Source organism: Tubulanus polymorphus, chromosome 1 (genome assembly GCF_964204645.1).
Source record: "Tubulanus polymorphus chromosome 1, tnTubPoly1.2, whole genome shotgun sequence".
Classification (NCBI taxonomy): domain Eukaryota; kingdom Metazoa; phylum Nemertea; class Palaeonemertea; order Tubulaniformes; family Tubulanidae; genus Tubulanus; species Tubulanus polymorphus.
The window spans coordinates 25416220-25441788 of NC_134025.1; the positions used below are offsets into that span (position 1 = coordinate 25416220).

Consider the following 25569-nt stretch of genomic DNA (forward strand, 5'->3'; position numbering starts at 1 on the left):
ATCGCATACACCAATTAGCCAATTATCAATACCAAACACACGCCTTTGTTTTCCTCGATTGTTATGACCGTTGTTTTTTGTTCAGTTTGTGAAAATGGCAAAATGCCACTTGAGTTTGCGATATATTTATATATCGCAACGAAATACGTTTATAGAGCAGACCCTTGGTTTATCGAGTGAGTAGTGGTCGACCCGACTGAGATATAAAAACGCTAATCGTATGGTGGCGCAGACTTTTAAGTATACATATATAATTCTGTAGTTCTACGAACTATCATTTGGAATCACTTTTCGAAGATTTCGAATATGCTTTTTTTCGTGACTTCATAGATGAATTAAGGCAATTATCTTATCGAATTTTTTCAAGGCTGAATTCTTTTAAGCTTAAATGAAAATTTAAATATATTGATATATATTTTTACTTGTACAGAATGGTGTTAGATTTTGATTACTAGATTTTATATTTTTTCAGTTTACTTTGAAATAAGATTAATTCAATTAGGGATTAAAAAATCACCAAACAGTGAATCGATCTATAAATCTTTCTACTGAGTATAATCTAGGGCCTAACAGTTAGGCCCATGACTCGAGTTGATAAGTTCATCTTTAGATTAGATCTCGAGGTTTTAGTATTTCTACCGCGTAGTCACACTTGTTTTGAGAGTCCCGCGCGGCGGACACGCACCTGATGCGGCTAATTTGATTGGACGCTTCGTTCCGGGTTGACCTGGATTTTCAACTAATCACCGGCGCGTTTATGTATCGATCGTATAGGGCCGATTTTGACCAATCAGCGTCACGCACACACGTACGGATCATGTAGCGCCTATTTCAAACAGTGGTACACTCAGAACTAGAATGGACAGCTAACCGTGCGGCACGACATGTAAAACACTCCGTATTTTTTTCCAGGATTCAAGGTTTTATCGCTCGAAACGCTTCAAAATGAAAACTGTATTCGAGCTCGACGATTTACACGGACTTAAGGCCCTTGCCGAACGCGAGATCAAGGAATTAGGAATCGAATTGCCGAAAAATAAGAAGTCAAAAGGAGTACAAAAATCACAATCTCAGGTGAGTCGCCATTTTTGTTTACGATTCTTCTTTTGTTAGGTCTACCGGTATGTTGATAGCGCTATAGGTAGCGGACATCATGACACGGAGAACCTAGGTCATCCTTTATGAAAACCACATAATGTCTGACCCAAGATTTGGGTCAGAATTTTATTTCACATTTTATGTTGGAGGGAAAAATGACACTTGCGGATACAGGATCCAGTCTTTTACTCTTTAGTGTCTGGTTCATTGACCGGTTTTGTATATAAATTGTTAAATTCTCTAACAAATGACCTGTAAATAAAAGTTCCGCAAGGCCTATTAGTACTACTTGAGGTAGTTTGGTACCAGTACCAGTACCAGTATCATTGTAGCAAGGCCTAGTTTGTACTCGACCAAGTGAAGTAGGTATGCCTATAGCCTATACTGGTACCTGTAACTGTTTCATCCCACATTACAGCCTACTATTACGATGGAAACACTTGATGTAAATTCGGTTGTGGTGGGATAGGACCTATACTAGCTTTGCCAATATTTTATAATTCATTACATTGTGTATAAATGTAATAGGCCTATTTATGTTACATCCTGACCAATTTTGAAAATCTTACAGCACATAGGCCTATACATTGTATCAAAATTAAAAAAACCTTAACTAAGATCAGACTGAAGTTCACTTATTCTAGGGCCTATTAGGCTGACAGAAGGTAGTGATGCCATAACCTTACCGCAAATCAATTAACTGCCCATAGGTGCATGTGTCTTACATGTAGCCTAATTACTAATCTGTTCTTGTCGTACACACTAGGCCTATGTGTTGAAACCAGTGACTAATTTTCCTCCATCCATGGAAAGTGTATTGAACTCTTTTTGGTTACAGCTAAGTCCCCTGAATTGGTATAGTGTACCAAATTTTGTGAGACCTCGTGATGAAATTTATTGTTGAAAACAAAATTTCATGACTTTGAAGCAATGATTGCTATTCATTTTTAACCCTGGGGCCAGTAGCCTACTAAAATTCACTAAGTTAATTTGTCAATTACGAAAATACCACTGTAATAATGCAATGTTAAATCGGTTAATCTTTAAAACACCACTGGCTCCAGCATGTTATTCAGCCTCTTACATTTATAGTTATGAACCTATGACAATGTTCTTTTTTTCTAACAATCCCTTATTATTTGCAATGGCATTTTTCATCAGCTGAATCCGAATGAAATCAGTAAAAACCCTAGATGGATGTAGTCATTGCACTGATGAATTTTATGGTCCTTGAAATTTGAAATTGTTAATTAATTGTTTACGTCGTATTTATATCTTTCAGGAAAAAGCTAATCAGAGCGCTATATTCGGTAACCCGCTATTAAACGTCCCATCGGCTTACGTGTATGGATATGGCTATGTACCACGGTAAGAACATATTTCACCCTGATCTCTTAACTCCTCGAGACAGATATCCGAATAATAAGTAATCTGCAATAGTCTCCTCCAAAACATGCACGTATTTTCATATCTCGCAATTTAGATAGAATTTAGGCTCCAAGATCAATCGTGTATAATCTTGGATCATTCTAATCAATCATATTGAGAAAAATAGCATTTTTTAAAACTGTTCGCGTGGTCAGCGTGTAGTTGGGTGCACTTATCCCATTAACAACCCGTGTTTTCATTACACAGTGTTCGAGTGCTATAGGTGTAATCGCGTTCTATTCAATTCAGTTTACCTAGCGACTAAAGTCTCATTATTCGACATAAAAAAATCTGATATGATGGCATTTGTATTTTTCTCAGCGAGGTCTTGATTGAAAAAATGGGTTCTCTTATATGCGCGCTGTTATTTATAACCCAAAAGGTGCATAGGACATTGTTGATGAATGGAGGGCCATCATTGAGCCCTGTGAAGATTGGTAGCAAATCATACATCCCCAGGCAAACATCTACAATGCTTTTCGAAATTTTCAATTCATGCCATTTTAGTTCATTCATGAAGGATCTCGTGAACTATAGCCATTGACCTAGCACAAGACAGGCTTGCTGTCTGGCTTGAGACCCACACGAATGCATCAATTCATGAGCGCGAACCATTGTTTGCAAACTGAATGCCCCTATAGGTATTTTTAGGGAAGGGCCTCGGATGCCTTTTGTCGCCCTACTTCACCATGTTTTGGAGAATTTTCAATGACACCCAACACCTGGCATATGTGCATCCGATTTTCAAAAATAACCCATCGGAATTTGAAATTTCAATAGATTTCATTTCATGCCCTTATGATGCGTTCTGGGGTGATGATTAGGTTAAATTACATCATCAAAAATCATAATGGATGTGATAAGTGTTCAAATAAGATTGCATCAACTAAAACCAAAGCCTCCACTCATAAACTCAATGATCCCGAATATTGAGTTTCAAAATCCTAAATTTCATAGAAGCAATTTTTGAAAAATTCAGATTGATATAATTATATGATTCATTAATATAAAATTATTCTCAATTCTCAATTATAGATTTTTGGTAGAAGCCGCAGCTTACATCGATGAACACATAACATCTGAAGGTATATTCCGTAAAGCTGGATCTCACAGTCGACAGAAGGAATTGCGGGTAAGAAATTGTTGATTTACATAGCTACGGATTACGAGTGTCGCATTACTAATATTCATAGTAAAAGAAAAACCAGAATCTCATTAATTGCAAATCCCCCCCCCCCACGGATTAGCAGAATCTGAAATATAATCTTATTGACTCAGTCTAAGCCGCTTTTATTTATCACTCATTGTTTCTGCTGGTGGATTTTGTATGAAAAAAAGGAAATGTGCTAATCTTCATTGAATTTCATTTCCTCTGATTAAATTTCATTTTTGACTTTTTTCTTCCAGCAAACTATCGACAATGGGGGACACCTGTCGCAAGTCAGATTAGTCGACGACGTCGCTAATCTCGTCAAACAGTTTTTCCGAGAGCTGCCCGAACCGCTCATCACAAATACGTTACACAGCACATTCCTGCAATGTCTTGAACTCGAAGATGATCTTCACGTCGAAGCCGTGCTTCTTCTGTGTCTGACTTTACCAATTGAACACCTCAGCGCGCTTCGCTTCATTTTCAACCTGCTTTCGAATGTCGTCGCGAACTGCGATCGCAATAAGATGGACGCCGCGAACTTGGCGAAGGTGATAACGCCGAATATAATGAGAAATCACGCCCGAACTGATAAAGCCGCGCCGTTTGACGAGAAACTTTTAGACGCCGAAACGAAAGTCATACGTTTGTTGATCGAGAACGCCGACGAGATCGGTTGCGTGCAGGGTTCAACTTTAGAAAAGATGAACATGATGTCTAGTCTGGCTGGATTCTCCGGCGATGAATTGTGTTCCGATTCGTTGGCTGATTGCAAGCAGAGGAAGAAAAAACGTCGCAGTGGGTCTTTACAAGGTTTGTATTGTGCGCATGGTTATCCCGCTGTTTGTAGTTAGCGTGGCTGCTGTCTCTTTTCACATTTTTCTCACCTATTCTTCCGTGTGCTCTAACGACGAAACGAAGTCAATTTTCCCAACTTCCTCACTCCCTGCTAAGTTTGATTAACATGTGTTGAAAGATCAAAAGGAAGTTCGTGAGATATTGTACGAATGTATGCGGACTCACGAAAGCCTAGCGTTCATTTGTGAATATTGATGATGAATTCATATTTTATTATTATTTTTTGTTTAGGAATGATTAACAGCATAAACAGTAGTTTATCGAAGTGGCGCAATAAAACAACCTCGAGCTCTTCAATAACGAGCAGCAAGTCCGATATCTCTGTGAAGTCTGATCAGTCCCTGTCGAACAATTTACCGACTGCCGCTCCCATTGTTCGAAAACGTAAAGCTGGCGAAGAAATTCCATTTTCTCTTTCAAAAAAGTAAGTTACAATGAAGCTTACACTCGAAATGACTATTGAAGTACCTCATATTGAGGAATTAGAAATATCTCGTAGTCATCATATCATAACTAACTCTAACAACTAATGATTCACTTTTAGGAAAGCTATATTGAAACAGTTACCTCAGCAGTCAGTTATGGCCAACTTCACTCCAGCAGCTAATAAGGGTAAATCTGGTGATGATCCATTGACTCCGACGATAGCGTTTGTTTCACCCGACTCACCGATGCAGTTTACGGCTTTACCGTCGAGCGATCAGAAAATGAGTTCAGCGAAGAAAAAACGATTCCCAAGTCCATTCAGAAAGAAAAATAAGAGGTAAGCAAAATTTGTGATAAGACTTAATGATAAGTTAAAGCAATGATTTTTAGGAAAAAAAACTTTTAACCTCAAAAAACTAATTTTTGATTATTATATAATTTACAGATATTCATCGGGGAAAATATCATGTTCACCTCGTAGCAAACGTAATATCTTCCGTCGATCCAGTGGAAAAAATTCAGCACCGGTAAGATATTCACTATTTACGGAATCTTAAGTGACTCGCATGTAGTGTCTGTTGTTTCATTGAAAATAACTTTATTCCCGTTTCTTGAATTTTCAGTCTACGCCGACGAGTACGGGTGGTTCTTCGATTCTATCCGGAAACAGTGAAGATTCCTCGCTCAGCGGTTCGGATGCCGGAAGCTTCAGTCGGTCGAGGTCACGTTTGAAGAAGCGCATGGGCAGCTTCTTCAAGAAACACAAGAAAACGCCGAGTTCGCCGGGTAGTTCGTTCATGGGTTTACCAATAATTCGTCGGGCTCGTTCGCAGGGCGTAATGGGCGTCGACAACGAATGCGTGAAAATGGTCGACATGCAGATGTTAGACAGTCATCACCGCGCGAATGGTTTATGCCACGCCGATAAACTATCGATGCCCGATGCGATGATAAATCGATCGGAGGCCGTCGAGAACAGGAACCCTCATAAACGCGCGTTCTCTGCCGACAGCTCTCTGCCACGCGGCGCGCTCAGACGAGGCAAACCAAACTCCGAACGTAGTGGTTTAGTTCGTCGCAGCATCGAACGTCCGATTCAGACGTCCGGATCGTCGATCGATTCGAACGAAGATGCCGTACGTTTAGAAATCAACGTTCAACTGGCCACACCAGAATCCGAAAAAAGCAAATCCGATAAGAACGCGTCGCCTTGTGGTAGCGAATTGTCGAGTATATCCGCGCAATCGAGTCAACCCACTAATGTTTCTCCTGCTAATCATTCGCTGGTTAGTTGTTCACAGGAGAGCACCGTGAGTGGCCACCCGATTCGCACCTCGTCGCCGAAAGATGCCGTACACAGTTCGGAAGCCGTCGCTGAAATCTGCGATTCTGAATCGATTGTTTCGCATAGCACCTCGAAATTGCTGCCTCATTATGTTTCAAGTTCGAATGCTGGTAATTCTGATGAACAATGTGGTGCCGTTGCAATGGACACTGAAACTGCAAATTCCGATTCAAAATCAGCCGATACCTCTGGTCTTGCAGCCTTAGTTATGAATCCTGTCTTAACGAAACCGATATTGACGTCATTGACTCCTGAAAGTTCGTTATCTAAACTTGTTTCTGAATGCGTCGAATCAGAAAACTGTATAAACCTGTTGAAAACTGTATGCAATTCAGAAATTGACTCCGTGAAAAATGTTGATTCGTCTGAACTGAGAGAAAAATGTGCTAAAATTGAAAACCCATCCGAGCTGCGTGTGCTGCGTAGTGGCAGACGCAGAGAAAGAGAACCTAGAGAGAAACGGGTTGCTGCTTCTCACTCTTCTTCGAAAGAAGCTAGAGCGCGTCGCAATCACGAATCCAAAGAATCGAAGAAAAACACTGAATCGCGTGAATATAAAAAGGAAAATGTTGAAATTTCATCGACAAACGATTCACAAGCCATTAAAAGTAACACCGATTCGATGATGAGTCAGGTGAAGGAAACGATCGTCTCGACTCGAGAACAGATAAAACGTTCTCAAACGTTGCGAAGTAAAACCAGATCAGCAGCAATCGCGCGGCGACCCAGTATTAAGGAACCGAAACTTCAGATTTCGTCGGAAACGCAGAAGTTGTTGTCGGGTGCCGGTTATATGAACTCGCGCCCACCAACGCCGGTACAAAGCGAAACTGACAGTATCGACGTCGTAATCGTACATCCTCCCAGTCCGAAGAAAAAACTTTTCGCCAATGTCGCGTCATTCGACAAGGCTACGAACGAAAGCGTCATGAACTTACAAGCCGCCGGTCACGTGAAAGAAAATATCAATGTGTTCTCGCAGAGGTCGAAGTCTTCCGACAACAACGACGTATCAGAGAGGCTCTCCGCGAGACCGAATATTACTCGTAAACGAGGTATATCGCCCGTGCGCATTCCAACCATATTCGCTAAATCGACCGAAGAGGCGGCGGCGTACCGAGAAAAACTGAAAAATATCAAGAAAAATTCGCCGACGCCAAATCGAACCGACGCGCAAGCTCGTGCTAAAGCTAATTTACCGATTAATACGTGTTTACTTCGATCGATCGCCGCTTCTCATCAATCCAAGTTTAATATTGTTAATGAAGACGGCGAATCGAAAGAGAACGTACAACCTTCAAATCCATGTGCTAAAAGACCGAATTACGACGAACTGATGAAATTATGTACGCCGGTGAAACCAGTCGCGCGCTTACCGCCGAATACGAACTGTTCTAGTAGACAGGAATCGGGCCTGAGAGACTTAAGTAACATTCAGCAAAACATGTCGATAATGCCGTTAATGCCGAAAATGAAGCAAGTTGCTTTAGCTAGTGATATCACTCAGTCGTTGCTATCGCGTAAACTGGGTACGAAGCACGCCGCGTTAAAAAACTTTCGATTGCGGGAAGTGACGTCGAAGCGCACCGGTTCCCCGATGAAACCGCTGAAACGGCTGCATTCGCCGCATAATTCTCCGAGACTTTTGTTTCAGAAATCGCCGCGGAAATTTCCGACCTCGCCCGTGCGTCCAGTGTTCCAGCGCAAGTGTCTCGGAAACAGTCCGATTCCGACTCAAGTGAAAGAAGATCTGTCGTTGTATTGATGTACCTCACGATAATCAGTTTACTAGGTTAGGTGATGAGTTTAGAATGTGTAGGATTTTATACAGAATAGGAACTATCATCCATCCAAGTGTATTCGTCCATACCAATACTTGAAATGTGATAGGAAAAAAGCTTGAGTATTTAAAATGTTTAATTACATAGAAATATATACATACATGTATAAATTGCCTTGTAAGAATTACTGGCTTGATGAAACGGGTTCAAAATCAATGATGGAATTTTTTGGCTAATTGTAGCGATAATTGTATATTTATGTGTGAATGTTGGTTTGAGTGTTTGACGAGTGCAAGAGGGTTTCAAATGAACTAGAAATGTGTGCTCTTTGTACAGACTGAATATTTCTATCTAGGATAATTCTACTATGATTAAAGATTTATAAGTAGTATTGTGCCACTCTGGCCAACAAAATTGTTAAAATAGATCAAAAGAAATGTAATGAAAACTATTTCGGATTAGATTTAGAACTCAGTTATATGCATGAATTAGTGAATATTTGTAGGCATTGATTTTGTATATTTTGGAGAAGTGTATTATAATAGTTTGAAACAGGAATGTAATAACGTTAATAGATGATACTTGATTTCGCATCTTTCTCTAGTGTATGCAGAGAAATTTTATAATTCTTTAAATCAGATTTCAATTATTTCCACCTCGTAGTTGAGTCATCGGAATAGGATTTAATCTTGATGAGACATTTTTCGATTTTCGTTTCGTTGATCTCAAGATTAATATCGTATTTTTGATATTAAATAGTAGTCATGTAAATATACGCTTGCCTTAGGTCAATCAGTCATTTAATTTCAGTGATAACTAGTGTGATTTGCCAGTCGAACAATTGTTATGCCTTTCAATCCTTATGTACATGGTTGTCATGTATATTGTCTTTATATTATTATTACAAGATTATATTCAATTAAATCTCTATCATTATTATTATTATGATAAATATAAGATGTATGTTATTGATTGTAAAATAGATGAACAAAAGAAATATTAAATTATATGTATATTATGAGAAATAATTTGGTTGGCAGTTTTGAAATTATTTTTTTCTGAAAGGATGTTTATTGAGGATTAAACGATGAGCAGCTGAAGTTGAGCATTCTACAAATTGATTCCCGACCCAACATCTTTGACAGAGGAATATGGTGCAATTACATTGAGGATATTGAAATTTCTTCAAATTAGTGGATTTACATTCATTCCCTTTAATTAACTATCACTAGTCTTCGATGTGGTCATTTATTCTGAGATGCTTTTAAGCTTCACATTCAATGTGCCTAACTATAGACTGGAAAATTAGGCTTTCTAAATTTGAGGCCTTCATTTCTATAGGTGTGAATCTATTGATGTCCATCTGCTTGGATCACTTCATTTCCTGTGAGAATGATAATGAATTCAAACGTCAAAATTTGGCTAAGTTATATTCGAGAAAATTAGCATTTGTCTAGGATTCCGACCTAGTCATTTGCTTCACGGACCATCACTTTCACAACTAATGATTATTTCTCTCGATTGAATGTTTCGAATTTCATTCATATACTTATACCATCGACCATGTCCTGTATGAGCAGACAGATTTAAAATGTTTGCTCGTTATTTATGGTCTTGAAGTGTAAGATACACTGTTTTTTGTTAAGAATAAATTCCTCTTGTTTGAACATAAATCTCCCACGTTATCAAAGCAAAGTCATCTAGATTATTTCTTAGAAAATCTGTGACGCATGAACTGGCATACTGCACAACACACGCTCCTGTTGTACATGATGACACCCACACAAATATTTGTCATTTCATCCTCTCTGTTGCTACGTGCTTTTTCCAAACCGTCAATTCATTACTGAAATCTTTTTCAAAACTACACGTATAGTATTAGACAAAATTCTTGAATAAGGATGTACTTATTCATTCATAGATGATATTTGGTAAATAGGCCTACTGTGGAAATCGATGTTATGATCGGGTTGAGCAATAAAGGAAAAGCGGCCGCTGAATTGCACAATGAGACCCATTATTCAATTACAACAAAGGATGAGTAACATTCCTTTACGCTTCATATTACAAAGATAACTGGTAATTTTGATATTAATTTCATTGTAAACCAACGGTTCTCTCGAGGAATTTCACCGGTATTTGTACCCGCCTAGTGACAACTAAAGTCAAAAGACCAAAATTCTTGAAATTGAAGTAGGAATTTGCTGAAGGTGGCTCAATGCCCGTTAGATATGTAGACAAAAGAATCATTACTTTCCAAATCCTGTCATTCATGATGTAACAATAAGAATTATATATATTAGGTATGATATATTTTGACAAAGGTATATATATATATATATACATTTACATGTACTCACTATAACAACAAAGTTTACAATCATTTACACACTATATAATGTATATCATGCATTAATTATTTTGTATCTCATCAAAATGGCCATCTTTAAATGTTATACACACTTAAAATTCAACTCATTAAAAAAATATGTAATGAAAATGAAAATTACCAGGGTACTTATAAAAATACCTATTAATGACAGCTTAAACATCTATCATTTTAACTATCACAACTAAGAGCAATCAAGTAAGGCTGAATAGTCTGGTATTTCCAATTAGGTATGAAAAGGAAACAGAATGAGGATATCAGGTAAATGGTGAAGCTATCAAATTAGAAGAAGACCTCTCCTTTAAGGTCACAAACAAATTAATGAGCTATCAAAACCAAATTGAGAAACTGCATTGTTGTAAACTCTTAGATGAGTTATCATCGGATATCCTGGATAACAAAGATTGCTTTGTAATCGAAAGAAAGATGTATAATTGAAATGATAGGAGTTGTATTAAGATGCAGAAGGGAGACATTAATTAAGTGATATTCTATTCTATCACAATTGGTACGAATATACAGATATGTCATCTGTTTACATTTCAGAGAAACTGCTCTCAATAATAGGTATATTATAGACACTAGTAACCATCACATATAACTGTCAGGGATTACTGGGTATTCATCACAAAACCATATTGAACGCACTTCCACCCTTCACAGATCACCTACAAAGAGTCTGTCTATTTCATATTTGTGCATCTTTCAATTTGACTGGGTTCACAAAACCAACACACAAGCAAAATTCCCCTACATTCGCTTTTGACAAGCGCGCGTACTAGACTTTAATAAACAACTGCCTCCTTTTGTACATCATTCAATGCGATTGTAAAAGTACGAAGCATGAATGCAAATAGCAGTTTCTAGTTCGGCACAAATATTGCTTAGTAGACAAAAGAACTACCAGTCTTTTCGTGGAGATCTAATTCACAATTATGAGCGATAACATGATATTGTTTTCTCACACTGCTGTAAAATGTCGGACAAATAGCTGTCTTTCCTGAATAACTGTTTAGACAACCCGGTAATATCCAGGCTTGCTATTCATCTTCTGTATAAGAAAGTAAAATCATTGCATAAACGACAGATGTGGAGCTATTACGTATAATATTTAAGTATCCCATCACTTTACACACAACTAGCCGTTCAAAAACAACCTGACCATTATAGAGAGGAGACTGACATCATAGCTACCGCTATATAACAAAGTTTAGGAATGCTTCGCAATAATTAAAGAATGGAGCCGTTTTTTCACAAACTGACAAATCCAATAGACACTATAATTCATGAGTACATTGCTACTGCTTTGATTCCGACTTCATTGATAATACAATGTATTACATAAACATGAATAAACATACAACAGTAATTCATTATTTGATACAGATTAATATCTATTTATGATATACTACTATATAATATCTCAGCATAAGACAGCCATATTATTCATCATACACATTCCATACATTTACAAAGTTAAGTCGATGTTCTTTTTTCATTTGGAGTCTGACTTGTCTTTGACTGAAAGCCCGAACAAAGGGGAGCACGAGCAATCCGATCATATAAAGCTGATTTACGGGTGAGGTGTTGGTAAATAGCCTTTTTTTCAATGCATTAAATGCTAGCGTCTTTACAATGAAGATTTATGCACTATTCTAACGACGTTAACATAAGTAGCTGTTTAAGCACTTTTGTTTGACTAGTCTCTCTTATTTCACCAGCCAGAAACATTTCATCCACAACGCTGTATACCTAAAGAAAACAAAACAGTAACCATTTAGAAAAATACAATATAGACAATGTTTTAATCTTTTCAACAATAGTATTATATGATTTATACATAGTAAACCACAGCCTTATTATATAGGGTTAAACCCACTTAATCTGAGTCTGTTTAATCCAGTTAATTAATGAACAGGTTTGCTCCATAAGCAAAATCCCACAATTGTTTGAAGACTAAAAAGTACAAAATACAAGACATTTTTCGGATGGTTTCAACCACCCTTCTTCAGTTTAAATTGATATGTTAAATTAGTCTATAGTATATAAATATAAAATACGACACAAATTACTGCATATAGATAGGTTATGGTTAGTTTTAAAGGAATAACAAGTAAAAGCCCTCAGTTGATATTAAAGCATTTATTGTCCGACAGTTTTTAACTTGTTAACTCTAAATACTGATCATATAGATCAAATATCAGTCTTCCAGTCATTTTGAAAGGAGTTCCTATTTCCCCAATATAAAAAAGTTATAACCAGAACAATTGATTCTGCAGATTTTCTCTACAATTATAGCAGAAAGGAATCTGCTCTGGGATATCATTGAATATGGGAAGAACATTAAGATACAGCCTAGGTAATTACAACAATCAATAAGCTGAAAATATCTTAGAAATGGAATTCTAGCCACAGAAAATAATCATCAACATACCTTGTAAAAGTTGAAGACCAGATCTAATTCGCAAACATTGTGGAAAAACTCATTGAGAACTTCAACAAAATTGTGAATCGCTTCGAGATAGACGAGGTTATTGTCGCTAACGTCGACACAAATACAAAAATACAGACCAGCGTAACGTCGATAAACGATCTTGAAATTACGGAACTGCAAAAGATGGACGATCATTTCAGAGGACAATTGGTGAAACTCTAATCAATCATGACATAAAAAGACGATGGTAGCTTACTTCGACAAAGTTTGTGTGTTTTGCATCTCGGACTGTGACGACTGCATGAACTTCTTCAATCAATTTCTGCTTTTCATCATCGTCAAAGTGCATGTACCACTTGGCAAGTCTAGTCTTACCAGCACGATTTTGGATAAGAATAAATCGGATCTGTAAATAAATCAATATCAAGTAGCCTATTTTACTCTGCCTAGAATAAACTGCCGCAAGCACCAAGACAGATGTTAGGGTAGGTATGCCAGCTGAAAATGCAATCCAGATCCAGGTTTGTCAATTTTGATAAAAACTCTATTACTATAGTCTAATAATATAAAAAAGTAGGCTACATGATTTAGGCCTATTCAACTTTGAATTTGATTGACTAGGTTTTTGTTGTCCTACGCATCAAGAATCAATACACTATAGGGTTTATTTTTCCTTACCATAATTAAATATAGGCAAAATAGTTTATCACGAAGATAATAGAATGTCAACTGTGCTTATATTTCAGGCGTTAATTAATAAATTAGGACGTGAAATTAGTAATAAAATTTCCAAGTTGATACACCCCAAATCAGCTCCACAACTACGTCAACCCGTAACCGAAAAATTGAAAAATACTTTAGGGCCTAATTTCGCCCTATAATTAGAATTTCAGATGGTTTAAGAGTAAGAATCGTGATATTTGATAGTAAAATACATTTAGAAAATAAATAAACCTTCATTAACAGAAAAAATGCCAAATTATTTAGAAGAAATAATCGGGATTCGAACCTGCCCCGAGTTGCGAATATGAACATCGACCTTAAACATGGTATGTCACTTTCTCTGACAAGTGTTGTGTGTTATGACTAATTTATACTAATTAATGCATTAATGAGTAGACTAAATTGCTATATTGTGATTCGGTTAAGCTATGGAATCAACAGTGTACAGAAATCAGGTTAGATAGTCTTGTAATTTGGCAAATATGTTCGAACATTTTTCGCTACTCCAGGGGAAATCGAAATGTTGATTCATGTCAACCGAAGTCAATGAACCGTGGCGAGTCCTTTTTCGTAGAAATCAGAAAAAAAAGTAGAGTGTAGTAAAGGGTTTTATATTGCACCCTTCATTGACATGCCCCTGATACCCTAAAAAACTATATTTGAAGTAGTAAGTTAGTTTCAAAATCAATTTCACAGATGATGGACCCGTCTGGATGGTGGTTGTCCGATCTATTTTGACAAAGTTGAGTTGTGCCTATCCAGCGCGCATATACTGTCCAAGAAATTCTCACAAAAATTAGGATTTGCACATGCTATTACTGAAGTACACTAGCGTAATACTTGGATCCAATTGCGCCGTATACTAATCATGTACGATTTTACTACTTTTGTCTAACTCAATTTATAAATTAACCCTTACCCTGGTCTAAACCCTCTGGATTGATTATTTGTGGAAAACAATTTGAAAAAGCAGTTGTAATACGTCTGTCCGAAGAGTTTGGACTACTTTCTGGACAGGTTCATCAGAATATCTGCTGTTTCATAAACCATGCAGGGACAAACTAAAAACTAGCAACAGTGTTTGGGTATTTTTAGACCTAGGGTTTTTCAATTAAGGATAGATTGGGCCACAATAGTCGTGTCTGTAGGTCTACATGTAATGAAATTTTGTTTGTTTTGTAGGTTATTCTGAAAGTGTATTTGGACAGTTCAAATTCACGTGTTGCTGAAGTGCCGATTAACAATAATACAACATTCGCTGATATCATACAGTGCTGTAAAGATCCTGGGCGTCCAAATGATAATTATCGCGTAGTTGAATTGTGGAGAGGCTGTGGTGAGTAATTAGAATCTGAAACTTATCAACTAATCATTAATTATGGTTATATATGCTAGTATGATAATTGCATATTTTCAGAACGACCAGTGAGTGATAATGAAAAGCCGTTTGAAATTCTCAAGCAGTGGGGTATACACAGAGATGAAGTGCGTTTCTACCTGAGAAACGAAGTACCAAATTCAAACGGTAGGGAAAATTTTGAATTTCGTTATAGCAAGCTAATAATAGGTCTTTGATAGCTTTGAAGGCATGTTCTTAATATGTTGGCTTAATCTAGAACATTTGTTCCATGGATAACTTGACTCTATAGGAATGGTTCATAGTTTTTGAGAAATCCCGATTAGAAATGATTTTCTACGTGCTAGTTGAATCAATTAGGATTTGATAGAAATACAGTAAATTGATAAGTATGAATTTTTCAGATAATTTACCGAAACAGAATGCTGTAAGATACGGAGATAACTCGCCTAATGTGAGTAAAATTTCATTTTGCACTGACATGAGTAGGCTTGAGTATTTACTGAGCACTGACTGATGTTTGTATTGTAGTTACCCGATGATGGAGGTATGAGTTTACATGAATTACAACGAATGGCTGCCATGCAACAACAGCAAATCGACAAGCAACAACACATGCTGGTCGCTAAAGAACAAAGGCTAAAATTCCTGAAACAACAAGATTTAAAACAGCAACAGGTTTCTGCCGAAAACGAACGGTTGTTTCAGTTACGTGAGAAAGTGGAAGCGCAGGAAATGAAATTGAAGAAACTTCGGGCGTTGCGCGGTCAGGTGGATCAGCAAAAAATGATGAACACTAATTTGAGTAAGTAGAGGGGTCAGATAGGAAGAGGGACACTGTTCCACAGGTATCATACTTTACCTTAGATTAAATTTTGCGCCTGTTATCATTGTACCCTAGATTGACTACTGGGTACCAATCTCTGAATCTCAGCCATTCATTTATTGACAGATTCGGAGCTAGAGTCGATAAAAGCTTTGTTTAATGAAAAGGAAAAAGAATTGAGTTTGGCAGTGGGTAAAGTTGAAGACATGAAAAAGCAGCTGGATGACCTGCGTAGGGGAAACCAAAATCAGAGTCCCGGAATAAATGGAAATAAACTCATGGAACTGGAAAAACTAAAAAAGGAATTGAGTGTAAGTGATCTGATGATTGCTAATTGAAATTGAATGCGGTAGATTTAGAATTATATGATTCTCATAAAGAATTTTCGATTGTTTCTTTCCAGATTCGAAATAGATTGAACGAGCAGCAAAATGTCCGATTGATTCAACGTCGAGAAACATTGAGCAAACGACAAAATGATATTTCAGTCATCGACCAACGTATACAAGAACTACAACTACGATTGCAAAAGAAACGTCAATTACAGCAACAACAAAGTCATATTCAAGTACCACCTCATAAAGATTGGACGGTCAATTCAAATGTTGCTACCGTAGAGCCTTATAATAAACAAGACGTGCCATCAGTTGATAATGCGTCAACTTATAATAAAGCGTATGAAAAGAAGGACCAAGCTGATTTGCAGCCAACTCAACCTGTTATCAAAGATATATATTCGGTCAAGCCGGAAAAGCCAGTTGATGATGGTTCCAATCAGAGTCAAAAGGCTTATTTAGTGAAACAACCAGTCGCAGGAAGACCGCAGTATACCGGCCTGATAGCTCCGAAAGGTTGGGGTTCGACATCATCTTCACAGATTAATAGAATATCCAATAATACAGATACACGGGTAAAGGCATCGATACCGGTTTATTCACTAGCAACGATAGATACTAACATGACGACCACTATTCCATCCAGACCGAGCCCTACGGGATCGGGTGATTCCACCGCTTCGTTGAGTATTGATTCGTCGTTGAGTAATTCTCGGCAAGATTCGTCGCGATCGGGACCAACAACGAGCACGCCAAATACTTCGCTGAGCGTTGATGTGAATGCACCTAAAACCTCGTCGGCGGAAGAAAAATCGAAGTTTCGCTACGCGCCGAAAAACATAATCAACAACATGTACACTAAACGCCTGGGATCGTCAGCTCTGGGCGATTATAACAAAGCATTGAATCAGCTTTATCAATCGTTTCCTAGTAAACCGCTTGAAAATAAATCGCTGCAACAGAAACAGACCAGTCCTACGGCTAAAGTTCAACCCATGCAATTCGAAGAATCCACCGATTTTTCCACCGCTGATAATACGGACGTATCAGACAAAAATGACGATTTCCCGATGCCCGAGTTTCATCCCGGTGGTACGATAAACGCTGATAAATTCAGTCATAAAACGAATTCGTTACGTCACCTGCGACGGAGGCATTCGTCCACGGAGAGCGATGAGTTGAACAGAGTTCTACAAGTTCGGCTCGAACGTCAAGAACAAGCCGAGAAAGACGCCATCGACGAACGTGGCAATTCTGAAAATACTAACTCTAATAAACCGGCGGCTGGTGTTATTGTACAATGTAAACGCGCAGCTCCGGTGATACTGCGTAAGAAGAATCAAGCGAGAGATGCCGATCGGTCTTCGCGGAGAGTTAGCTTCGATCCTCACGCTCTATTGCTCGACGCGTCATTAGAAGGTGAACTGGAATTAGTGATGAAAACAGCTCGTGAGGTAAAAACTATATTGATGATAGCGGCTAGGAAAGAAAACCATTGAATTATGGTGTATAATGGATCGGTTAAATTCAAAAATTTTTCTAGATTTCAAATGTTTTCTCATTGAATTTTAATGAATTGTTATAGGTTACTGATCCTAGTCAGCCAAATGATGAAGGTATAACAGCTTTACACAATGCAATATGTGCTGGTCATTTTGATATCGTAACATTCCTGGTTGAGTTTGGTTGTGATGTGAATGCCGCTGACAGTGACGGATGGTAAGAGCTTTGATTCAATTAATCCTTATATAGATATTGAAACGAACACCAAAATCAATTTACTCAAAATACGTATGATTTGTACACCTTGCTTTGAAGTGCATCAATCCAGTTTGATTAGGATTCATAACTGTGACTGTATAGATGGATAAGTATTTGTATTCGTTTTGATTTATTATAGGACTCCCTTGCACTGTGCAGCATCTTGTAACAATTTAGCTATGGTCAAATTCCTTGTTGAACACGGTGCCTGTATTTTTGCGATGACAATCAGTGATCAGGAGACAGCAGCTGAGAAATGTGAAGAGGATGAAGATGGTTTTGATGGCTGTTCTGAATATCTATACAGTAAGATCAGTCGTTAATACTAATTCTATATTTCCGATGCGAGTTTAGTACCTGTACTTGCTTAATACAGATATTTAGGTACCTATAAAGCTCGGTCATTTTATGGGAGGAATCAAACTATGAAAGTTTCTGATAGATTTTTATCTCAATCTTCATGTTCCACTGCCCTGTATCTATGGTAATTGTAGGTGTGATTAGACGTTATTTCGCTAATTTGATGAACTTATCTACCAAAATGCATTTCAGGTGTACAAGAGAAGATGGGTATTCTGAACTGCGGTGCAGTGTATGGTCTGTACGAGTATAAACCACAAAACGACGATGAACTACGGTTTGATATAAACGATCGTTTAATCGTGCTGAGAAAAGTCAATGATACCGAGCGTGGGTGGTGGTGGGCTCGAGTCAAAGATAGAGAAGGTTATATACCTAGAAATTTGATCGGGGTAAGTTTTAAGCATTTGGATTTGTTGAAGTTAGAATAAGCTGAAAGTTTCTCATCTAGTGAATTCAATCCATGTTACCAATTATGTTTCATGTAAGAATGTTTTTCGATGGATATTTCTTATTATTTCAGTTATACCCTCGCGTGATTCGACCTGAAGAAGATCAAACATCGTGCTAATTTCACTTTTGGTGAAAGAATTTGATATTCTGTTGAATTCTAGTTCTAAAGGCAATGATACATGTTATAACTTGTTATGTCTCCCCGATGGGGAAGTCACGGTGGCTATCTTAAAATTCTTGTTAGTACCATACAGGTTGCACTTCTTGATTGATTTCCATGAAATTTGGTGTGGATGATTGGGGCAGGTGAGTTGTCCACTTCTAATCCGAAATTCTTGTAACTTGGTGTGAGGGTTAAGACAATTTCACCTATTCTGGAGTTGAAGTCGAAACAACAACTCTTATAAAGTTACTGGGTAATGGACAATCTATCTTCATTTCCTCACCCCATTACTATTTACTGATAGGAGACATACCCAGTACTTGGCATTGCCACATTGCCTATAAATGTTAGATGGAATCAAAATTGACTGCTATTATAGACCGTTTAAACACTGGCCAAATGCTAATAGACTAGCTCATCGCAGTTAACTTGTCAAATCTGTATCATTGACAGTGTCTAAAATGGTCTGTGATTACGATTCCATTTGTCTGGTCAAAATAATACACAGATCTAGATGATTTCATACACTCATATGATAAATGTTCTGTGCCTTCCACATTAAAAATTGTACATTCATTGTGTTACATATATTTATACTGCTATGTTATTACATCAATTATGTATTAAACCTTCTTCACTATAGATGTCGTGCAATTTTTGATTTCAACATTCTAAAAATCAGAAATGTTTTGATTATTTTTGGATTCCGTCTCAAGAGTTGTTTTATTTGTGCAATTTTGTGTTTCTTCATCTGAAAAAATTACTTAATTTTGTTTTTGTTTCTTCTGTTACCATTTTGCTTTTTTGACAATTTTTGTTGCATGTTATTGAGAAATCGATTGATTTATCAAAAGCATCATTCTCTGTTTTAATGTTAATTTTGAATCATAGATCTTACTTTTATTCACCGGTATATGAATGTATGTTATCCATGTTGTCTATAACTGTCGTAAAAATAGCTGCATACATAACCATAAGTACATGTAAATACAGAAGAAAAAACTGTAATTTAGTACCTATACAATTTTATAACAAACACAGGGGTGAGATTGATGTGAAAATGTGAAAAGAAATATTCGTTAAGTTGAAAATTCTGTGAAAAATAGTGAAACAACTTGAAAATCTACAAATTTTACATAATCTTGTTTGCAGAAAATTTCGATGTGCTTTTCTGCTAAATATACTTTCTGTTATACCGTAAGAAGCACTGATGCGCTATGAGCATGTATGTATCATTTGTGCTCCTGCAAATTTAGGCCTACCAGTATTGTTTTGGAATATCAATTTTATAGACTATGATTCCTTGAAATTTTAGTGTGAAAATTCCACTATATATCGTCCAATCTCACCCCTGCCAACTGGTATTGAAATTGAGCATCTTTTATCAGTTTATTCTGTTTGGTTGTTTTGCCAGTATTGAGCAGTCACTAATTCAATTACTGCGGTAATCATATCAACTTGCACTTAAGCAATCACCTATTAACATATCACGTGTATCGAACTGCCCTCCTGATTTTGTTTTGCTTGCATAATTATTTATATACAGTAAGATCGAATTTGAAAAATGACATTCAAGAATTAGATTATTGCACGTTTATTTATGTCCATTGCCGTATCAGACATAGAACCTGCCTTCTTTCTTGCATATCTGACAAAATCTGTATTCAGTTGATACATATCTACGATTCAGTACATATGGAATAGTTCTTAACCTGTAGCATATTCAAACAGGTACAAAATGTCTATCCATATCCTATTGTTCATTTTTATTTATCAGATTTTTCTTTCAGTGTATCCATCCTTTTCACATCGTAAGCCGTTCAATTATACACATATCCATCCAATAATTCCATCCAATGAATTGAAAGTACACTATAAACAATGACTATTGCATATATGATTTTATACCCTGTAATTTTATACTAGTTAATGCGAATTAATAAATTTGTGAAAAATTATCGTCAGTTATTTGTCTTGAACTTTTTTATTGATGGTCCATTGATGTATGATAGACTAGTCTGGCTAGATCTTCAGTGAGTCATATTTCAACTTTATTTCAACTTACCGTATACATTAAGCCAGGTAAATTTTGAAGTTAGGGACGGCCTATGATGGAAGGTTGCACAGCTTATCTTACTGAATAGATGGGCATGGGCCAGCTGTGCCTTTTGGACCAGCCATACGTAGTTCATATCATCAGATAAGATGACTCGTGCTAGTCGCAATCCAAACCTGACCCAGGAAATACAGAGATAATAGATATCTCGAAAAGTGCATCTTTTGAAATGAACACATAGGGAAAAATACGAAGCAATCACTTTTTATCTACACATTCATTTATTTGGTTATGAATCACAGCTAGGATATATAAATACATACATACATACAAGAACAATAATAATACATAAAGGAAAGCTGTTGAATGAATCTTTTATGTACATATAGTTTCATATCTACACTAGTTAACATAATATTCATCGCTAGTAAATGACATGCCTTCAACACTTTCGTGCACACTAAGTATGCATTTTATATAAATTGTGTAGATTCTTCTTTTGAACACAATTAAAAGACTTAATATTCACACTTAAAATTATAACTTATATATTCGTTTACGTGAATCTGAGAGGATTTTACAGATTGACATATACGAGAAAAACATGTTCTTCACATTTTGGGTCACGAAATATTTTACAACAAATATAGAGACCTTCCCACTCGAATTATAATTCCTGTATTCATCAGTAGATACAGATATTTATCGGTAGTATCGGGATCCATTTTCCATTCAACACTTCCTTATTAGAGTTTATGTCAAATCTGGACCCTTAAAAATACTGCATACTACCGGTACTCCTACGCAACAAGTCGTCACTAATTCTACACGATTACTCTGAATGCAAGACTAAAACCACCATAAATATAGATATGCTTACAATCTGATGTATTATCATGAAGTCATGTTGGAAAAAAATTAAGTCATGTATCAAATCAAGCCTTCACAATCAAGTAGACATACCGTAGTTAAGGACCATCAAAAGTATAGATTAACTTAGGATGCCAAGTCTCTTCACGAACGCTGTCATTTATTCTATTGCACTGAACTTAGTGCACCTTAACATCTAGTAAAGTTACTGCCTAAACCAGATACCCTCAAAGAGAATAACGGATTTAATAGTGCAAATCTAATGTAATTATTCATATATTTCAAAGACATATTGTACACACACAAGAACCTTAAACCTTTTTAAGGTGCACCTTAAACCTTACTTTGAAAATATTTTTTTAATAAAAGTTTTAAAAACCATTTTTGTAATCGTTTATAACATTATCATAATTATTTGATATTGATACTTTTAAGTTTGAGCACAGTAGTGTCCAAGACCCTCGTATTTGAAATTACAATACAACAATTATCAGGTTGAAACTTTCAGCAATTTCCGTTTGTCAGTACAGCGCCAATTCCAAAATCATTTTACCATAGTTCTATAAAATGTTTGGATCATCATTAGGAAATTGTTATCACAACCGGTTTACATATAAAACACACATGGAACCGAGCACAATACTCAGAACAGTTCATTCATACTCGATGACGTGCTGATGTAACTGCATAAACTTGTTCGACTGCCGTGGAAAGAAAATGTCTCGAAATACGGCATATCAGAAGTGTCTTCCCTGATAGATGATAAAGTATGAGGTATCATCATCTCTGATTTTTCTGTAGGAGTTAACTGTACTTGCTCATCGGCAAATTCTTCAGGAATGTACTTTGTGTCAGCTGGAGAGGTAACGCCCGGTTTCCACGGCGGGTCGTACTGTAATCAAATCAATCAAAATGATGATTTCTCATAGCCTGAATTAAGAAATGTAATAATTCCTCAATTACCTACCCGCTTATGATATAAATCATCCCAGTTTATCGTTTCAAAGAAAGGATGGACATATATTTCCTTGGCATCTTCTTCACTACCACCCAATCTGATAAGAAATTTCAAAGAAAACATTCAAAGATCAATTTAATGAATCGAAATATTTGATGATCTATTCCGGGGTTTGAAATAATAACAAACCTCTTCTTTGGGTTTTTACGAAGAAATCCGCTTAGGAGATTCCTAGCATTATCACTGAGTCTCGAGGGAAATTTGATATCCTCAGTGAGTATCAACTCGAACAAAATCTCATGATCTCTGTTGTAAAATGGCAAACGACCGCACATCATCTCATATAAAACGACTCCGGTTCCCCACCAGTCAACAGCCCGGCCGTAATCATTATCATCCAATACCTGCGATAAAAATCATCAACAAATTTTCAATAATAAAACCACAAGAACGTGGATTAAGAAATTATGTTTTGCATATTTTCAAAACCGAGTGAACCTGAAATCTGATCAAAATCAGGATCGAAGGGTTTCACCGAAGAATCACAGAATCTTTACCTCTGGCGCTAGGTATTCCGGGGTGCCGCAGAATGTTTTTGTACTGGCTCCATAATACATTTCTTCTTTACACAACCCAAAATCGGCAATTTTGATATGACCATCCTTATCAAGCAGAAGATTCTCAAGCTAGAAAAAGAAATACATTCAAAAACATCACGCTTGATGAAAAGTACATAAATAATGCAATATTCTAGCGGATATCCTACCTTTAAGTCTCTATAAACGATGTTGTAGCCGTGTAAATATCCTAGAGCGGAAATAATTTCAGCGCCGTAGAATCGAGTTCTATCTTCCGAGAAAAGCCGCTCTCTAGACAAGTGGATGAATAATTCTCCACCGTTAACGTACTCCATCACGAAACACAATCGATCTTGAGTTTGAAACGAATATTTCAATTGCTAAAAAATAATTCAAAACCACAGATATATTAATGTTTGGGGGAAGTTGAATATTTTTTTGACGAATAATTGAAAAACTTACTGTTAAGAATGGATGCCTCGTAGTCTGCAACACTCGACTTTCGGTCAATGTATGTGAAACTTCATCCTAACATTACGGAAATAGTTGTTTTATTTTGATTTCTGACCAAATCTCAAGACAAATTAAGGATTTTCGACTTGTCAAGTAATAGTAAGTAAAGCCTTACTGTTATATAAAGCTAACTAAATCGAAACTGATATCTACCTTGGCAATAATTACTGACTTCTTCAGTATCTTAATGGCATAGAAATGACTAGTAGATTTTTCTCGGCAAAGAATGACCTTTCCAAAGGTACCCTTTCCCAGGACTTTCAACAATTCGAAGCTATCCAGCGACTAAAATTAAGTATCAAAAGGATATCTAATCGACATCAATGTTGAATCATTGACGAAATCATGAAACAGACAGTTATCGATGCCTACCACTTTCAATTTAGAAGACTTAGGTCGTTCTTTTCTGTTCAATGTGATATGCTTATTGACATTTCTATCCTGTGCTGCCAACGAATCAGCGACTTTCTGTATCGCTAGAATCCATTCCTCTCTGGAAATAATACATAGAATAATAAGGATATAGTATGAATGAGATGCCAATATTCTATATGAAATTTGAATATGATCGTACCGTTCCTGGCTGGTTTCGACATAGAACATTCTCTCTACAACCGTTGTCCACTGTAATCCTCTGATGATGAATGTATTTGATTTAGGCTTTTCCATTCTCATTAACTGGCAATCTGCAATACGAAAATCAATTTTCACAACCAAACGCATCACTCTACACATAAGCCTGTTTTATCAAAAAATGAAATAGCATCACACCTTTAACTGTGAAATCATTTAAAGGATCACTGAGCGATCCTGCCTCCGGTTTCATTTTGAATCCGTAGAAAGTTCCATCTTCCCTTAGAATAAAATATCTTTTACGCCAGTTTTTTATGTGTTCCCCTGAAAAAGTGTCATTGTTCATATATTTTTCATTCTAAAAAAAGAAAATATCCAAACTTATTTCGAATGATACAAAAACTCACCTCTTTTCATTAGCCAACCTTCTTTTAGAGTTTTCAGTGTCCTCGGTAGTGGTGGTGTTTGATCCATTGGTACTGGCTCACTGTCAGTACTGGATGATGCACCTGGCAGTGTAGTTGTTGTAGCTGCATTTGTCGCCATTGTGTTTACTTCATCCTGGTCTGTCTCCATCTTTATGGAAGATCTCACCTAATTAACGCATTGACGTAATAAGTAGATGATCACCATGGTACTCAGACCACATGGTAATTAAGTGTTAATAGAGTACGAATGAAAATAAGACCACCACAGCGGAATGATAAATTCAACACAACAGCAAAGGCCCTCTATCCCACAGTTATAACACGTTATAATCATAATCATGTAATAAAAAGGCAATACATAATATTTTTAGGCCTAAACTGGAAAAAATAAAATTGTACAGGTAGGCTGGTTGTTTACTATTTTCAAACGATAAGTAGTCAGTGACATTAGCCAGCTAGCTAGTAGAAAAGTACACCACTGCTAAGTAAAATCAAACTGTTTCATGCTCTCTTCTAGAAAATATCGAATTGGCGTAAAACTTAATAAAGAATAAGAGCATGTGGCCAACTTCCAGTAATTACTATATGGTTTTTACATCATCAATTTTTCCAGTTGAAAAAAGAATCTCTTTACTTTACGACGAAAACAGGATCGTCGAAAATTGTCTTCTAGCGAACACTATTCGTAAAGTCAAACTCCATTACG

General features: G+C 36.7%; 4 protein-coding genes across 5 annotated transcripts; 2 read left to right on the forward strand and 2 right to left on the reverse strand.

Annotated features, from left to right (window-relative positions):
• Positions 1 to 917: 917 nt before the first annotated feature.
• On the forward strand, positions 918 to 8930 carry LOC141914724 (uncharacterized). Its single transcript, XM_074806003.1, has 8 exons — positions 918 to 1074; positions 2381 to 2466; positions 3562 to 3658; positions 3934 to 4489; positions 4766 to 4958; positions 5079 to 5297; positions 5406 to 5487; positions 5584 to 8930. The coding sequence occupies exons 1-8, from the start codon at positions 946 to 948 to the stop codon at positions 8068 to 8070; spliced, it is 3849 nt and encodes a 1282-aa protein (XP_074662104.1). The 5' UTR covers positions 918 to 945; the 3' UTR covers positions 8071 to 8930.
• Positions 8931 to 12066: 3136 nt separating this feature from the next.
• LOC141901857 (AP-2 complex subunit sigma) lies at positions 12067 to 13725 on the reverse strand. Its single transcript, XM_074789382.1, has 4 exons — positions 13588 to 13725; positions 13166 to 13315; positions 12910 to 13083; positions 12067 to 12227 (listed from the first exon to the last, which is right to left on the reverse strand). Exons 1-4 carry the CDS (start codon positions 13588 to 13590, stop codon positions 12126 to 12128), a joined length of 429 nt encoding a protein of 142 aa, XP_074645483.1. The 5' UTR covers positions 13591 to 13725; the 3' UTR covers positions 12067 to 12125.
• Positions 13726 to 13943: 218 nt separating this feature from the next.
• LOC141911912 (apoptosis-stimulating of p53 protein 2-like) lies at positions 13944 to 20817 on the forward strand. Of its 2 annotated transcripts, none has more exons than XM_074803021.1 (11): positions 13944 to 13958; positions 14815 to 14968; positions 15050 to 15157; positions 15394 to 15443; positions 15521 to 15794; positions 15942 to 16126; positions 16219 to 17604; positions 17736 to 17869; positions 18051 to 18217; positions 18464 to 18663; positions 18795 to 20817. In XM_074803021.1, the coding sequence occupies exons 1-11, from the start codon at positions 13956 to 13958 to the stop codon at positions 18840 to 18842; spliced, it is 2709 nt and encodes a 902-aa protein (XP_074659122.1). In that variant the 5' UTR covers positions 13944 to 13955; the 3' UTR covers positions 18843 to 20817. The 2 variants fall into 2 exon arrangements, with proteins under 2 accessions (XP_074659122.1, XP_074659116.1); XM_074803015.1 differs by lacking the exon at positions 13944 to 13958 and adding an exon at positions 13967 to 14087.
• A 415-nt stretch (positions 20818 to 21232) lies between these two features.
• On the reverse strand, positions 21233 to 25528 carry LOC141911726 (RAC-gamma serine/threonine-protein kinase-like). Its single transcript, XM_074803139.1, has 12 exons — positions 25460 to 25528; positions 24843 to 25029; positions 24634 to 24759; positions 24437 to 24548; positions 24235 to 24355; positions 24016 to 24147; positions 23812 to 23877; positions 23538 to 23729; positions 23329 to 23457; positions 22961 to 23175; positions 22781 to 22868; positions 21233 to 22705 (listed from the first exon to the last, which is right to left on the reverse strand). The coding sequence occupies exons 2-12, from the start codon at positions 25009 to 25011 to the stop codon at positions 22457 to 22459; spliced, it is 1599 nt and encodes a 532-aa protein (XP_074659240.1). The 5' UTR covers positions 25012 to 25029; positions 25460 to 25528; the 3' UTR covers positions 21233 to 22456.
• Positions 25529 to 25569: the final 41 nt, after the last annotated feature.

Coding starts and splice junctions, on each gene's coding strand:
- LOC141914724 (XM_074806003.1), top strand. CDS start 946: ATGAAAACTGTATTCGAGCTCGACGATTTACACGGACTTAAGGCCCTT. Junction 4,959..5,078: donor CCATTTTCTCTTTCAAAAAA/GTAAGTTACAAT, acceptor ATTCACTTTTAG/GAAAGCTATATTGAAACAGT. Junction 5,298..5,405: donor TTCAGAAAGAAAAATAAGAG/GTAAGCAAAATT, acceptor TATAATTTACAG/ATATTCATCGGGGAAAATAT.
- LOC141901857 (XM_074789382.1), bottom strand. Junction 13,084..13,165: donor AACACACAAACTTTGTCGAA/GTAAGCTACCAT, acceptor CATCTTTTGCAG/TTCCGTAATTTCAAGATCGT. Junction 12,228..12,909: donor TGGTCTTCAACTTTTACAAG/GTATGTTGATGA, acceptor TGTTTTCTTTAG/GTATACAGCGTTGTGGATGA.
- LOC141911912 (XM_074803015.1), top strand. CDS start 14,061: ATGGAATCAACAGTGTACAGAAATCAG. Junction 14,969..15,049: donor TGAATTGTGGAGAGGCTGTG/GTGAGTAATTAG, acceptor GCATATTTTCAG/AACGACCAGTGAGTGATAAT. Junction 17,870..18,050: donor GCCGCTGACAGTGACGGATG/GTAAGAGCTTTG, acceptor GATTTATTATAG/GACTCCCTTGCACTGTGCAG.
- LOC141911726 (XM_074803139.1), bottom strand. CDS start 25,011: ATGGAGACAGACCAGGATGAAGTAAACACAATGGCGACAAATGCAGCT. Junction 23,458..23,537: donor TCGTTTATAGAGACTTAAAG/GTAGGATATCCG, acceptor TTCTTTTTCTAG/CTTGAGAATCTTCTGCTTGA. Junction 22,869..22,960: donor CGTAAAAACCCAAAGAAGAG/GTTTGTTATTAT, acceptor ATTTCTTATCAG/ATTGGGTGGTAGTGAAGAAG.